Below are 15,861 nucleotides of genomic sequence, written 5' to 3' on the forward strand. Positions count from 1 at the left end.
TTCCTAGTATCCCTGGGGGTCCAGGGCAGTAAAGTTTTTTTTATATTGATGTCCATTATCCATTGTGATCTAAAGGTTTAATATCTAATATCCCAGTTGGTCTAGGGGGGTTAGTGGTTGATTATATATTATAATTATATAGTGTATTATTACATGGTGTATGGGTTATTTATAACACACCTTGGAGGCTTGGAATGGTTTATAGTATTCATATTATCCCTGGTGGTCTGGAGTGTCATGTGGAATTCCGATTATCCCTGGTGGTCTAGGGTAGTGAAAGTGTATAATTTACTTTAACCTAAAGTAATTCATGGGGGAGTTGTAAAAATCCTCTGCTTCCCTTATTAATCGAGTTGGATGATAGATTTTATCTGTTTGCAGCTTCCATGAGAGGGCGCTCTCGGGATTGGATTCATACCAGTCCCATCGAATTAAAAAAGATTCGTATAAGGAGCTCCCTCTAGTGGGCACAGATATAAGGCGATCACAGTCGGCTGTTTTTGCCAGGGTTGTGTCATTTTGGAAGAAAGATGGAGCTAGAGTTCTTCCAGATCCGATAAGTTTTTTTTTCATGTTTTTTGTTTCTTACCTCGATTTGTGTTTGTTTTGTCTTTTAGATTAAATGTGCAGCGGCCAATGTCCTGGGGGAGGCCTGGCTGCTCCATAAACACACTAAGCACGGAGACATGTCCAAGATACGACTACACCAGCGGCAGCTGCTGGGGGCCATTCATGTGTGAGTCCAACCTCAAAAACATCTCGGGGTCTAATAGTCAAAATGCCAAAATGTATCCGAAGTAAAGATGACCCAAGTGCTTTGGATTGAACCTAAGTTGACCCAATTTTTCCAAAAAGTATTGAGTCCAACTCAAACCTGAAATGTTGGTGTTCATCACCGGTCAACCAGAAGTGAATCCATTAGACTCTCCGGTCTCTTCTGATCTTAGAGTATAAGTAGAGGCCCAGGGGATGGGCGACATCACGTGCCCCAGGGTCACCGATGAGGCCTGTGATTGGAGCTAAGTGGTCCCATGGGGTGCGGCAATGTCATGACGGTAGAAACAAAAGTGGGATTTTTAAAGTCTATTTACCATTTTGGAAAAATTTTTGTTAAAAATTTTGGTCAGGTCCATTGGAGACTCACCGATCTCTGAAATGAAGGGGCAGAAGCTCCCCACCAAACCTCTTCGACGGTGACCACCTTTGGTCAGCATAAGTCGGAGATCCAAGATTGTGGTGGACAGATTCCTAGCTTGCCATGGATCTGTACACCAATAGCTCTACCTCCCCAAAGAGAGTCAACCAAGACCGTTGAAGGCAGAGTGCTATTGTTTCTTCGTTTCGCACCTGGACCTCCACCGATCGATGGAAGGTTTAACCCTTACAATTATTTTTGCAGATTCCGTCGTAAAAGGATAAAGCACAAAAATCTCAAGGATCAGGTCAACGCCATGGTCGACATTTCAAAAGTACGTAGAAGTCAAGTGTTGGGTGGAAGGGTGCGGGAGTAAATTATTATACGGTGATGTTCTTTATGCCGAAAGGTATGGGTGTCCTTCAGTGATATGTTATGTTCTCCAGATGCAGATGATCATGACCGACCTAGACTGCAACTTTACCTCCTCACACCATGACCTGGAGAAAAGGATCGACCAACTGGACAAGAAACTGGACGAGATCAGCCGTTTAATAATGACAGCTATAGAGTCTCCACAGTTATCACACTGACACGGACAACCCAAGATACTTGGAAGGTCCTCTCGAAGTTCTCGGACTCCTCTGTCACTTTGTTTACCACTGAATAATCGTCTTCCTCTTAACGTTCCCCTCCTTCATTGTTCGAAGGGTCCAAAGGGGAAAATGCAAATGCTGGCTGCTCGGAGCCTCCACGGGACCACTAGATTATGTAGTTGACTTGTCTTCAAAACTACTGATGATGTCTTCCAAGATATGACGCCAAATGGTGGCCTTCATGAACAATTTAGATTGCACATTTGAAGCCTGGATCATAAGCTTTCATGTCCATCTTAAGATGGCGTATATAGCAATTGAAATGGGAGATTAGTAGATCTACAATAGATGCGTAGAAAATATGATTACTGCCAAAGAGGAACCTTTAAGGAGATGGTGGAGCCAAAGTGGGGTCTTCATTGAAGTGCGGAGCCAAACTGAAAAGGTGAAGCCAAGGCTGTGCCTTGGTTAAAAAGATAAAGTCAGTGTTGGGGCTTCGGTTAAAAAGGGTAGCCAAAGTAGGGCCATGGTTTAAAGGTGGATCCAAAGTGGAGTCTTAGTAAGAATGTGAGACCTTGAGTGGATCCAAAGTTGAATTTTGGTTGAAATGATGGAGCCAAGTTGGGGGCCTTCATGGAGAGTGTGGGGCCATGGTTGTAAAACTGCAGCCAAATTGGGTCTTCGGCTAAGAAGATAGAGCCAAAATGAGGCCTTAGTTTAAAAAGTGGAGCCAAAGTTGAAATTTGGTTGAAAGGATGGAGCCAAAGTGTGGCCTTAATTGGAGCATAGGGTTTTGGTTGAAAAAGTGGAGCCAATATTGTGCATTGGTTGAAAAGATGGAGTCAAACTGGGACAGGGCCTTGGTTGAACTTTGATTGAAAGGATGGAGTCAAAGTGGGGCCTTGGTTGAAAAAGCAGAGCCAAATTGGGTCCTTGTCTAAAAAGATGGAGCCAAGGTTGGACCTTGGTTTAAAATGTGGATCTGATTTGAGCTTGGTCAAAAAAGTTGAGCTAAACTGGGGCTTCATTTGAGAGATGGAACCAAACTGAAGTGGTGGAGCCAAGGCTGTGCCTTGGTTAAAATGGTAAGCCAAAGAGGAGTTTTTCTTAAGATGATGGAGTAAAGTCGGGGCCTTGGTCAATCCACTGACATGAGTAGAAGTGAAGAACCTTTAAGTGCAATTTTTACCTAAATGAAGTTTGTAAACAGTAAACAATGTAATTTTTTGGATCTTGACTCCCGTTCTTACGTTGTAGTTGAGAATTTTAGAAATATAGGACAAGATTTCTATACTATAAAGGGCTGTAAACTGGACCAAATTTTTGGAAAAATGTCTAGACTTGATCTAACTGTCCGTCTGTGTTTATTGTACAAGGGGGTGGGGTTTATGAGACTATTTAAGAGGATGCATCAATACAATCTGACAATTCACAGTAACTATGCAATACCGAGAAATAAAGTATTTTGTAGCTGTTTTTAGATTTTTGTGTATAGAGTTGTGTTCTGTGCCAGGAATATCTATCGATTGCCCAAGGATAGGTCATCCATGAATATTCCTGAACCCCCATTTAAAGTGCCCTTACCCTTAAAATTCAATCAAACTTTCTATTAAGCCACTCTGTCTATGGGAGTGCTGGGTGACAACCAGTATGTCTGCTGCTACAGGGATTGTCAAACAGATTTAACTCCTTAATGGCCACTCAACATACAAAACTAGCCAGATTTTCCATTCGGGTCACCTGTGACAACCCTCAGGGAGCAGTAATGGCTGCCATAATGGTTGTCAGCTAGGTGTCCTAGAAAATAAGGGGACGACACAAGGGCTGATCACTACTGGAGATCCGAAACATCAAGTAGGGGGGTCAAGGATGTAGCCATATGGGTTTACAACACTACAGTCAAGCACTGCCCATCTTGTTGTGGCCGATAACAGGGAACAATGGCTCATTCACAGGACTTACGATAATTGCTCTTTAGTTCCAATGGCAAAAGCAGGGATGTCGATGTCACGTCAGGTCGGCTATGGCACCTGGATCACCATGGTGGGTGGAGTGAGGCTTGTATCAATATCCAAGGTAATAAAGATAATTCTTGGCTAATTCCAAAGGTATCTCCCAAGCAATGATTAGTCATGTTCCAGGAGGTAGTCACAACAATGCACTGCACTGTTCACCTAGATCATGAATAGAATGCCACAGTGACAGTATAGACTGACAGATTGCATTTAGAATTACAGAGGGGGTGGAGCTTTATAACAAAGACAACCCATTGAGGTGAATGGACACTGTGTAATGCTTAATTTCCCCTGTGGGGGCAGTGCAGGGAAGTAGAACACTTACAGCCAGGTGACAGTGTCAACATCAGCCCTCTACGATGACTAAAACTAGGCATACACCTTGTAAGTGTCCCGGGCCGATCCCGAAAATCTAGACCATCTAATGTGGCACCCAAGATGTCAGAGTAGATAAGGATCGGGCAGATTTCTAATCTTTTTGTCCTAGAAGAGAGAGGAGTTTGGGCACGGTCTCTCCTTCTATCCTCTCGGCCTTGCACCGGGCACGGTAACCTTTGCCCAAACAAGCTATAGGGCCGACTTTGAAGATTTCCGAGATGGAGATCTCCAGAATGAAGACAAAATATCTGGAGCTACCACAGAAATGTTTTTGTTTTCCTCCAATATTATCTTCCATGGATGGAACGTCTTAGGGCTAGTTCACACGTGGGCAAAGGGGAGGTTTTTGACAGCGGAATTCGCTTCAAAAACCTCTCCTTTAACATGGTGGTCTATGTAGACCACTAGCTTTTTTTTTCCTCCTAGCGTTTTCCGCCTGAAGAAGCGACATGACCTTTCTTCAGGCGGAAAACGCCTGAAGAATTGCATAGAAGTGAATGGGAGGCGAAAACCGCGCGGTAAAAAACCGCGCGGTTTTTTGCACACAAAAACCGCGCGGTTTTTTGCAAAAAACCGCGCGGTTTTCGCCTGCAGTTTCTATAGCACATATAGGAAAAAAAAACCTAGCGAAAACCGCTAGCGAAAACCGCGTCAAAAACCTCGTCAAAAACCGCGCGGAATGCAAAAAACAGCGTCAAAAAAACTCCTCGAGGTTTTTTACCTCGCACAAATAAGCTAGGCGGTTTTCACGTGTGAACTGACCCTTAGGATCAGGGTTAGTATTGCAGACACAACATCCTGAAGAAGGTTCGGGAAGGGTCTACTAGGAAATATTATCACAAAAAGTTGGTGTCTGCAACTGCAGCTGCTTAGGCCAAAAACAAACAAAAAGTTGCAAAATTGCTAACCCATCCCCGGATAGCTGAATAGCGCTGACCGTCACACCTTGTGGCCTTCACTATACCATAATGGATGACTGGTCACATGACACGTTGTGCTTCATCTCCTTTATTTGTACACTATTTTGTAAAATTTTACTATTTAAAATTGAAATTTTTTAAATGTAACTTTTATAGAAATAAATTCTGGATTGGCTCATTCTCTCTGGTGTGTCTTGCATTGCTTCGATTCAAAAATCAGATTATTTTTCACCAAAAGTTTAAATTTATACTGAAATCAAAGACATTTTTTTTAAAAATTAAAAAAAAAATTAAAGATTTTTTTTTATTCCTATTAATTTATTTGGAAATTTTACCATCCTATGTTTAATCCTCCAACGGCAGATTTTGGTATTAGAAGCAGTGCAGTGCCCCCTTGTGGTAGAGTGCTGGTAATACAGGCCACAGAAGCGGATCATGGGCTCCTTCCATGTAGTATTTAGAACCCAGTACACATGGGACAGAGGGTGCAAGTTACAGGAATTAGACCGTTATCTGGATCATCAGCGATTCTGCTCATGGATTAAAAATCCTTCAAAATTTGGACATTGGGACCAAATTTTTGGAAAAACACACGGGTGCAACGTAAAAGAGAAAAATATTTTGCCCCGAGTCCAGCTGATAATCGAGAATTGCTTCATTTTTGTGGGACAATTTGAACTTTATAATGGTACCAAGGGTTGAGCGATCGGGATCGGAAAAGATCAGATCGAGCAAATTTCACGATCGCGATCGGCTGGAAAATGATCGGAAATCGGATTTTGAAATCTCAAGATCAGCTCAACCCTAAAAGCGACTTTTCTCATAGAGAGTCATTGACTAGGGTTGAGCGATTGGGAAAGATCGGATTCCGATTGGCAATCGAGCAAATTTTGCGATCGGCTGGAAAATGATCGGAAATCGGATTTTAAAATCGATCCTGAAATCTCAAGATCGTCTCAAACCTAACGGTACCATTTAATATTTCATAGGAAGTGGTGGAGTATTTCATACTGGGAAGCTGGAAAAAAAAAATCCGAACTTGGGGGTGTAAATTTACAAAAAAAGAAGTATTTGTGCCCTTTTTTTAAAAAAATGTTTTTGTTTCTTACCGCCTTCACTATTGACAAAAATGACATTCTACCCGCAATCTGTAAATCGTCAGGATTCCATTGATACCAAATTTATATAGCTTTTGTTATGTTTTAAAACCTTAAACAAAAATCCCCAAATTTTAAAAAATTCTTTCGGAATGTCTTAATTTTTGACCACATTTCATTAAATTTTTTGGTGGAAGAAAAATGACAAAAAACAGCTGTTTGGCCATTTTGATTTTTTTTTTCCTGCTACGGGGTTCACCGTAGGAAAATATTTTTATAGGGTTGTGCTTTGGGTATTTTTGGATGCAGGAATGCCTACGGTGTTTACGTTTATTTTTGGTCTAGGGAAAGGAGATGTGAAATTTTACATTTGTTTTAAAATTTTTTGTAAAATTTGTTTTTGACCCATTTCCCCCCGGGACTATGATAAATGCTCAGGAGTCTTTTTGTAAAGATCTGCTGCAATAATATTGATCACGCCACCGACAAGGTTTCGTACGTTTGCCCCGATTCCCATGAATTAGTGGATGCCATACACACAAGCTGCAAATTTAAGATTTAATCTGGTTTATGTACAATATAAGATTTTTTTATATTTTTGCATAAATCACTATCTTGGCAGTCCTTGGAATTGTCCCGTCACGTGTCGAGACATCTCCTTTCTTTGTATCTTCTTCTCAATCTTGTCTTATTCAATAAGGAATGCCAAAGGTACCTCGGCAATTGGGTAAACCGTGCCCCGCATCGGCACTGGAACTGGGATACCAGCGGGTGCACCCAACTGTGGGCTCGAAGCTGCTGGTAACCTCTCAACAACTTCCCGCAGGCGGCACAGATGAAAGCCGTCCCGTTCAGATGCTGCAGCTGGTGACGGAGGAGGTGCAACAAACCCACCAGGGATCGGCCACAATCACATCTGCGCTTCTTCCACCGAGACTTGCTTTTGCGTTGATGACATTTTAACTTCCGGGACTCGGAAAAGCAAGCGCCGCAGTCCTGACATCTGTGCGGTGGCTTTGGTCTTTTTAGATGGCGACCCAATAATTTGTTGGGTAAGGCCAGAGAACAAGGAACAGGTGTCTCATCGGGTTCCTTGGTGGTGGAAGTCAAGGAATCGATCAGAGTTCTTGACATTGTCTCCTCCACATCTTTGCTCGTGAAGTCCTGGTGGAAACTCTCTGTCCCCACTACCAGCTCAAAGACGAATTCTGGGACCTCAGTAGGAACCCTTTGTTGTCCAAGGTCTACTGGATTATCTAGAGTCCCTCCTTCATTTATGTAAAGGTTTGGTTGCTCTAAAGAGTATCCTTCAAAATTGTCAACGACATGGCTAGAAGTAGACATCTCTCCACTACTGCCACCACTGGAAGTCTTTGGATGATGCCCCATGGATTTGGCCTGCGCTCTAAAACTTAGCTCGAGTTCTCTTTCTTTTTTGTGCCAACGGGTATGGCTAGAATAAGCCGTTCGCTTAGAGAACACCCTGCCACATTCCTGGCAAGTGAACGTATTGTCCGTGACAGTCTTTGCCTGATGTTCAGCAGATATGGAGGGTCCTTGGACTTCTGGTGGCCTCCTCTCCTCTACTTGCTTCATAGACGGCACAGTCAACGTAGAGTTTCTTCTTTTAATATGCCAGAGGATATGGGTCGAGTACGAGCACTGCTTACTGAAGACTCTGCCACATTCCTGGCACGTAAAGGTTGGCCCCGTTTTCTTCTTTAACCCCAGAGAAGTCATATTAATGTTGGTTAGGAGAGGTCCAAGGTCGCCTGTCGCAAGGGACTCATTCACAGAGGACACCAGGTCTTTCTCCTTCATATGCCATCGCAGGTGGGTCCCGTACGAGGCGTGTCTGTTATACACTTTCTCACAATAATGGCACTTGTACACTTTCACTTCCTCGGTGCCATCTTGGCTTTGACCCGTTGGACGTATATCCTGACCTGAGTTAGGTGGACCTTCTCGATTGAGAACGTGCCCCGCGACTGAATCGTTGGTATTGAGAGGGTCACTGCAGCAGACATGGCTCCCCAGATAGAACTTTCTCCTAAACTGGCGCCCGCAACGCTCACAACGATAAGTACGTTTAGGCTTCGATACTTTATCAGGAACAGATTCATCTACTTGAGCGGTTTCTTCTTGACTTTCCAACAAAATTCCGAGCAGAGGTTTGTCCTCCTTCTTGTATAGTTCCTGCAGGTTCTGAAGTTCCCTCTGCGCCTCCGCACACATTCGTTCCAGTCTGTTCATCGACTCTTCACTTTGTTCGCACTTTTTGCGTAGGCTACTCTTTTTGGACTTGAGTGGCTTGTTAATGGGCATTATATCACCCATATTAACCCTGGTCAAGGCCGTCTTGATGCACATATGACTCTCCAGGTTGTACAGACGTCCAAACTGGCGCCCGCACTTTGTACATTTGTGGCTCCGCACCCAGGGCTTTACCGTTCCCATAGATTGGGTTTTAGCATTATAGAAGCTGTATCTCCCATACAGCTCTGCTTCATCACCGTCCTGGCTCAGCACCATCTCGGAATACAGCTCCGGAGGTAGAGTCGGGGAAGGACTAAAAGTCAATGCTGGTAGAGTGTTCAAGTGTGAGATCTCCGTTTCTTCCAACCCTATTCCCAATGGACATGTCTGGTCCTGACCTGGATGGTGCCCATGGCTCCACAGCACCGATGGGTGGTCTCGCTCTATAACATGAAGCGGAGGCTTTGTATAGAGACCTTCAGAGGGGGAGAACATCGTCCTCTCCTTTTGGCTGCTCCATGTAAGTGGGGCCTCGACATTAGGCAAATACTTGAGTATTTCCATGTTCTCAGGAGATGTGGAGGACACTCGATGGTGATCCAGGCTTTCATCGCTACTCGATTCATCAATGTAATGGAGATGATGCCAGGCTGGCAAGTCCTGCTTATTCTCCTAGAAGAAGAACCAAGACATGATGGAGAGGAGTCAGAACCGGAAGCTCAGTGCTAATAACTCAACTATGTAAAGATCTGGGTGACGGCGTGATGTTATATCTAGCAATACAATAATGTCTTATATCAGGGAGGACAAGTTTTTGACAGAGGAGTCAGGTAAGGGCAACAGAGGTCCATGGAGTAAGGGGAAGCCTCAGGAAGAGAAAGAGAGGGCACAAGGCAAAGGAGGCCGGAAGGTAAGCAAAAGCAGAACAGCCTGGAGGGATGGTGGGGACATAATGGTGTCGAAGTGGGTGAGCAAGAGAGAAGAGGTTGGAAAAAAGGACGGGACGGAGGAGGCCAGAAAGAAGGGGACGGGACAGAGGAGGCCAGAAAGAAGGGGAACAAGACAGAGGAGGCCAGAAGGAGGGGGGACGGGACAGAGGAGGCCAGAAAGAAGGGGGACGGGACAGAGGAGGCCAGAAAGAAGGGGGACGGGACAGAGGAGGCCAGAAAGAAGGGGGACGGGACAGAGGAGGCCAGAAAGAAGGGGGACGGGACAGAGGAGGCCAGAAAGAAGGGGGACGGGACAGAGGAGGCCAGAAAGAAGGGGGACGGGACAGAGTAGACCAGAAAGAAGGGGGACAGGACAGAGGAGGCCAGAAAGAAGGAGGCGGAACAGAGGAGGCCAGAAAGAAGGGGGCGGAACAGAGGAGGCCAAAAGGAAGGGGGACGGGACAGAGGAGGCCAGAAAGAAGGGGACCAAGACAGAGGAGGCCAGAAACAAGGGGGACGGGACAGAGGAGGCCAGAAAGAAGGGGGACGGGACAGAGGAGGCCAGAAAGAAGGGGGACGGGACAGAGGAGGCCAGAAAGAAGGGGGACGGGACAGAGGAGGCCAGAAAGAAGGGGGACGGGACAGAGGAGGCCAGAAAGAAGGGGAACAAGACAGAGGAGGCCAGAAGGAAGGGGGACGGGACAGAGGAGGCCAGAAAGAAGGGGGACGGGACAGAGGAGGCCAGAAAGAAGGGGGGCGGGACAGAGGAGGCCAGAAAGAAGGGGGGCGGGACAGAGGAGGCCAGAAAGAAGGGGGGCGGGACAGAGGAGGCCAGAAAGAAGGGGGACGGGACAGAGGAGGCCAGAAAGAAGGGGGACGGGACAGAGGAGGCCAGAAAGAAGGGGGACGGGACAGAGGAGGCCAGAAAGAAGGGGGACGGGACAGAGTAGACCAGAAAGAAGGGGGACAGGACAGAGGAGGCCAGAAAGAAGGGGGCGGAACAGAGGAGGCCAGAAAGAAGGGGGCGGAACAGAGGAGGCCAGAAGGAAGGGGGACGGGACAGAGGAGGCCAGAAAGAAGGGGACCAAGACAGAGGAGGCCAGAAAGAAGGGGGACGGGACAGAGGAGGCCAGAAAGAAGGGGGACGGGACAGAGGAGGCCAGAAAGAAGGGGGACGGGACAGAGGAGGCCAGAAAGAAGGGGGACGGGACAGAAGAGGGCAGAAGGGGAATGGTACAAAGTAGGCTGGGGGGGACAGAGGCAGTGCACAATACTGCACAGAGCACCGGACGTACCACTATAACGGTGGGCGAGTCCTCCAGCACCGGAGCGCTGTCATTTAATTCTACTTCAGCACCAACTTCAAATCCCTGATAAGAATCCATAACCAAAGGAGAAACACTGGAGAAGACAACCTGGAGGAGGAGAAGAGGGCACTCAATGTATACACACACACGGATGGTATATATAGGAGTAACATCCTGTATTATATTCCTGAGCTGCGATAACTATTCTGCTGGTGCAGTCACTGTGTACATACATTACATTACTTATCCTGTATTATACCCCAGAGCTGCGCTCATTATTCTGCTGGTACAGTCACTGTGTACATACATTACATTAAGTATCCTGTATTACACTCCAGAGCTGCGCTCACTATTCTGCTGGTGCAGTCACTGTGTACATACATTACATTACTTATCCTGTATTATACTCCAGAGCTGCGCTCATTATTCTGCTGGTACAGTCACTGTGTACATACATTACATTACTTATCCTGTATTATACTCCAGAGCTGCGCTCACTATTCTGCTGGTACAGTCACTGTGTACATACATTACATTACTTATCCTGTATTATACTCCAGAGCTGCGCTCACTATTCTGCTGGTACAGTCACTGTGTACATACATTACATTACTTATCCTGTATTATACTCCAGAGCTGCGCTCACTATTCTGCTGGTACAGTCACTGTGTACATACATTACATTACTTATCCTGTATTATATACCAGAGCTGTGCTCACTATTCTGCTGGTACAGTCACTGTGTACATACATTACTTATCCTGTATTATACTCCAGAGCTGCGCTCACTATTCTGCTGGTACAGTCACTGTGTACATACATTACATTACTTATCCTGTATTATACTCCAGAGCTGCGCTCACTATTCTGCTGGTACAGTCACTGTGTACATACATTACATTACTTATCCTGTATTATACTCCAGAGCTGCGCTCACTATTCTGCTGGTACAGTCACTGTGTACATACATTACATTACTTATCCTGTATTATACTCCAGAGCTGCGCTCACTATTCTGCTGGTACAGTCACTGTGTACATATATTACATTACTTATCCTGTATTATACCCCAGAGCTGCGCTCACTATTCTGCTGGTACAGTCACCTGCTATGGAGGACACCTAGTAGTCAGCACTGCGGCCTCTCCTGACACCGGCTATGGAGGACACCTAGCAGTCAGCGCTGCGGCCCCTCCTGACACCGGCTATGGAGGACACCTAGCAGTCAGCGCTGCGGCCCCTCTTGACACCGGCTATGGAGGACACCTAGTAGTCAGCACTGCGGCCCCTCCTGACACCGGCTATGGAGGACACCTAGTAGTCAGCACTGCGGCCCCTCCTGACACCGGCTATGGAGGACACCTAGTAGTCAGCACTGCGGCCTCTCCTGACACCGGCTATGGAGGACACCTAGTAGTCAGCGCTGCGGCCCCTCTTGACACCGGCTATGGAGGACACCTAGTAGTCAGCGCTGCGGCCCCTCTTGACACCGGCTATGGAGGACACCTAGTAGTCAGCACTGCGGCCCCTCCTGACACCGGGTATGGAGGACACCTAGTAGTCAGAACTGCGGCCCCTCCTGACACCGGCTATGGAGGACACCTAGTAGTCAGCGCTGCGGCCCCTCCTGACACCGGCTATGGAGGACACCTAGTAGTCAGCGCTGCGGCCCCTCCTGACACCGGCTATGGAGGACACCTAGTAGTCAGCTCTGCGGCCCCTCCTGACACCGGCTATGGAGGACACCTAGTAGTCAGCGCTGCGGCCCCTCCTGACACCGGCTATGGAGGACACCTAGTAGTCAGCGCTGCGGCCCCTCCTGACACCGGCTATGGAGGACACCTAGTAGTCAGCGCTGCGGCCCCTCCTGACACCGGCTATGGAGGACACCTAGTAGTCAGCGCTGCGGCCCCTCCTGACACCGGCTATGGAGGACACCTAGTAGTCAGCGCTGCGGCCTCTCCTGACACCGGCTATGGAGGACACCTAGTAGTCAGCGCTGCGGCCCCTCCTGACACCGGCTATGGAGGACACCTAGTAGTCAGCTCTGCGGCCCCTCCTGACACCGGCTATGGAGGACACCTAGTAGTCAGCGCTGCGGCCCCTCCTGACACCGGCTATGGAGGACACCTAGTAGTCAGCGATGCGGCCCCTCCTGACACCGGCTATGGAGGACACCTAGTAGTCAGCGCTGCGGCCCCTCCTGACACCGGCTATGGAGGACACCTAGTAGTCAGCTCTGCGACCCCTCCTGACACCGGCTATGGAGGACACCTAGTAGTCAGCTCTGCGGCCCCTCCTGACACCGGCTATGGAGGACACCTAGTAGTCAGCGCTGTGGCCCCTCCTGACACCGGCTATGGAGGACACCTAGTAGTCAGCGCTGCGGCCCCTCCTGACACCGGCTATGGAGGACACCTAGTAGTCAGCGCTGCGGCCCCTCCTGACACCGGCTATGGAGGACACCTAGTAGTCAGCGCTGCGGCCCCTCTTGACACCGGCTATGGAGGACACCTAGTAGTCAGCGCTGCGGCCCCTCCTGACACCGGCTATGGAGGACACCTAGTAGTCAGCGCTGCGGCCCCTCCTGACACCGGCTATGGAGGACACCTAGTAGTCAGCGCTGTGGCCCCTCCTGACACCGGCTATGGAGGACACCTAGTAGTCAGCGCTGCGGCCCCTCCTGACACCGGCTATGGAGGACACCTAGTAGTCAGCGCTGCGGCCCCTCCTGACACCGGCTATGGAGGACACCTAGTAGTCAGCGCTGCGGCCCCTCCTGACACCGGCTATGGAGGACACCTAGTAGTCAGCACTGCGGCCCCTCCTGACACCGGCTATGGAGGACACCTAGTAGTCAGCACTGCGGCCTCTCCTGACACCGGCTATGGAGGACACCTAGTAGTCAGCTCTGCGGCCTCTCCTGACACCGGCTATGGAGGACACCTAGTAGTCAGCACTGCGGCCTCTCCTGACACCGGCTATGGAGGACACCTAGTAGTCACACTGCGGCCTCTCCTGACACCGGCTATGGAGGACACCTAGTAGTCAGCGCTGCGGCCCCTCCTGACACCGGCTATGGAGGACACCTAGTAGTCAGCGCTGCGGCCCCTCCTGACACCGGCTATGGAGGACACCTAGTAGTCAGCGCTGCGGCCCCTCCTGACACCGGCTATGGAGGACACCTAGTAGTCAGCGCTGCGGCCCCTCCTGACACCGGCTATGGAGGACACCTAGTAGTCAGCACTGCGGCCTCTCCCGACACCGGCTATGGAGGACACCTAGTAGTCAGCACTGCGGCCCCTCCCGACACCGGCTATGGAGGACACCTAGTAGTCACACTGCGGCCCCTCCTGACACCGGCTATGGAGGACACCTAGTAGTCAGCACTGCGGCCTCTCCTGACACCGGCTATGGAGGACACCTAGTAGTCACACTGCGGCCCCTCCTGACACCGGGTATGGAGGACACCTAGTAGTCAGCACTGCGGCCCCTCCTGACACCGGCTATGGAGGACACCTAGTAGTCAGCGCTGCGGCCCCTCCTGACACCGGCTATGGAGGACACCTAGTAGTCAGCACTGCGGCCTCTCCTGACACCGGCTATGGAGGACACCTAGTAGTCAGCACTGCGGCCCCTCCTGACACCGGCTATGGAGGACACCTAGTAGTCAGCGCTGCGGCCCCTCCTGACACCGGCTATGGAGGACACCTAGTAGTCAGCACTGCGGCCCCTCCTGACACCGGCTATGGAGGACACCTAGTAGTCAGCGCTGCGGCCCCTCCTGACACCGGCTATGGAGGACACCTAGTAGTCAGCACTGCGGCCCCTCCTGACACCGGCTATGGAGGACACCTAGTAGTCACACTGCGGCCCCTCCTGACACCGGCTATGGAGGACACCTAGTAGTCAGCTCTGCGGCCCCTCCTGACACCGGCTATGGAGGACACCTAGTAGTCAGCGCTGCGGCCCCTCCTGACACCGGCTATGGAGGACACCTAGTAGTCAGCGCTGCGGCCCCTCCTGACACCGGCTATGGAGGACACCTAGTAGTCAGCACTGCGGCCCCTCCTGACACCGGCTATGGAGGACACCTAGTAGTCACACTGCGGCCTCTCCTGACACCGGCTATGGAGGACACCTAGTAGTCAGCTCTGCGGCCCCTCCTGACACCGGCTATGGAGGACACCTAGTAGTCAGCTCTGCGGCCCCTCCTGACACCGGCTATGGAGGACACCTAGTAGTCAGCGCTGCGGCCCCTCCTGACACCGGCTATGGAGGACACCTAGTAGTCAGCACTGCGGCCTCTCCTGACACCGGCTATGGAGGACACCTAGTAGTCAGCGCTGCGGCCCCTCCTGACACCGGCTATGGAGGACACCTAGTAGTCACACTGCGGCCTCTCCTGACACCGGCTATGGAGGACACCTAGTAGTCAGCTCTGCGGCCCCTCCTGACACCGGCTATGGAGGACACCTAGTAGTCAGCACTGCGGCCTCTCCTGACACCGGCTATGGAGGACACCTAGTAGTCAGCTCTGCGGCCCCTCCTGACACCGGCTATGGAGGACACCTAGTAGTCAGCACTGCGGCCCCTCCTGACACCGGCTATGGAGGACACCTAGTAGTCAGCTCTGCGGCCCCTCCTGACACCGGCTATGTAGTAGTCAGGGTCAGGATTCAGGACTAGAAGGGTTGTCAGGGTCAGACCCCACCATACATACGGTGACAGTCTATGTCAGTGATTTGGGGCACTCTCTGGTCACCACCCCAGACCCCTCCTGGCTGATAACAGGGGGCAGTAGCTGACACTCCTGTATACTCCTATATACTGCTATACACTCCTGTATACTCCTATATACAGCCTCCTTCACACCACCACTGATGGACCACAAGTCCCAGCAGGCACTCACCTCAGCGCTCAGTCACGTGACGCCGCCCCCTGACCAATCACAGCGCGGTTTTCGCCCCTAAAACATCGCAAACACTCCAAGAAAGTGTCAGAGAAGAGAGACACGTGACCTGGAAGTTATCACAGAGCATGCTGGGAGCTGTAGTCCGGAAACCTGACACAGGGCGGCGGGACTACATCTCCCAGCATGCCTTGTACTGCGCACCGCGGGTGTACAGGGGCTGGCAGGGGACACACTTCTACTATCTGCAAAGTGCCGGAGCAGGGACTGCACAGTGTGAACACCGACCAGAACGTCTCATGTAAACCCCGCCCCTC

The 15,861-nt window shown here is 49.7% G+C and overlaps 2 protein-coding genes across 3 annotated transcripts in view; one reads left to right on the forward strand and one right to left on the reverse strand.

Annotated features, from left to right (window-relative positions):
* The window catches only part of KCNN4 (potassium calcium-activated channel subfamily N member 4), a 59,172-nt gene extending 56,530 nt beyond the window's left edge, over nt 1–2,642 (forward strand). Inside the window, exons 6-9 of one of the 2 annotated variants that reach the window (XR_012716928.1) lie at nt 618–736; nt 1,400–1,469; nt 1,582–2,138; nt 2,621–2,642. Coding sequence is in view for 1 of the 2 variants with exons in the window: in XM_075277975.1 (XP_075134076.1) it covers nt 618–736; nt 1,400–1,469; nt 1,582–1,728 (336 nt within the window). In the remaining variant the exon portion in view is untranslated. Of the gene's footprint in view, nt 1–617; nt 737–1,399; nt 1,470–1,581; nt 2,456–2,620 lie in introns of those variants that run through there. The other variant, XM_075277975.1, reaches the window with a different exon arrangement.
* Nucleotides 2,643–6,771: 4,129 nt separating this feature from the next.
* LOC142209901 (uncharacterized) lies at nt 6,772–15,654 on the reverse strand. Its single transcript, XM_075278942.1, has 3 exons — nt 15,545–15,654; nt 10,622–10,741; nt 6,772–9,069 (listed from the first exon to the last, which is right to left on the reverse strand). The coding sequence occupies exons 2-3, from the start codon at nt 10,709–10,711 to the stop codon at nt 6,781–6,783; spliced, it is 2,379 nt and encodes a 792-aa protein (XP_075135043.1). The 5' UTR covers nt 10,712–10,741; nt 15,545–15,654; the 3' UTR covers nt 6,772–6,780.
* Between the last annotated feature and the right edge of the window lie 207 nt (nt 15,655–15,861).

The sequence above is a fragment of the Leptodactylus fuscus genome, chromosome 6, assembly GCF_031893055.1.
Source record: "Leptodactylus fuscus isolate aLepFus1 chromosome 6, aLepFus1.hap2, whole genome shotgun sequence".
NCBI classification, from domain to species: domain Eukaryota; kingdom Metazoa; phylum Chordata; class Amphibia; order Anura; family Leptodactylidae; genus Leptodactylus; species Leptodactylus fuscus.

Coding starts and splice junctions, on each gene's coding strand:
- LOC142209901 (XM_075278942.1), bottom strand. CDS start 10,711: ATGGATTCTTATCAGGGATTTGAAGTTGGTGCTGAAGTAGAATTAAAT. Junction 9,070..10,621: donor ACTCGCCCACCGTTATAGTG/GTACGTCCGGTG, acceptor TTCTTCTTCTAG/GAGAATAAGCAGGACTTGCC.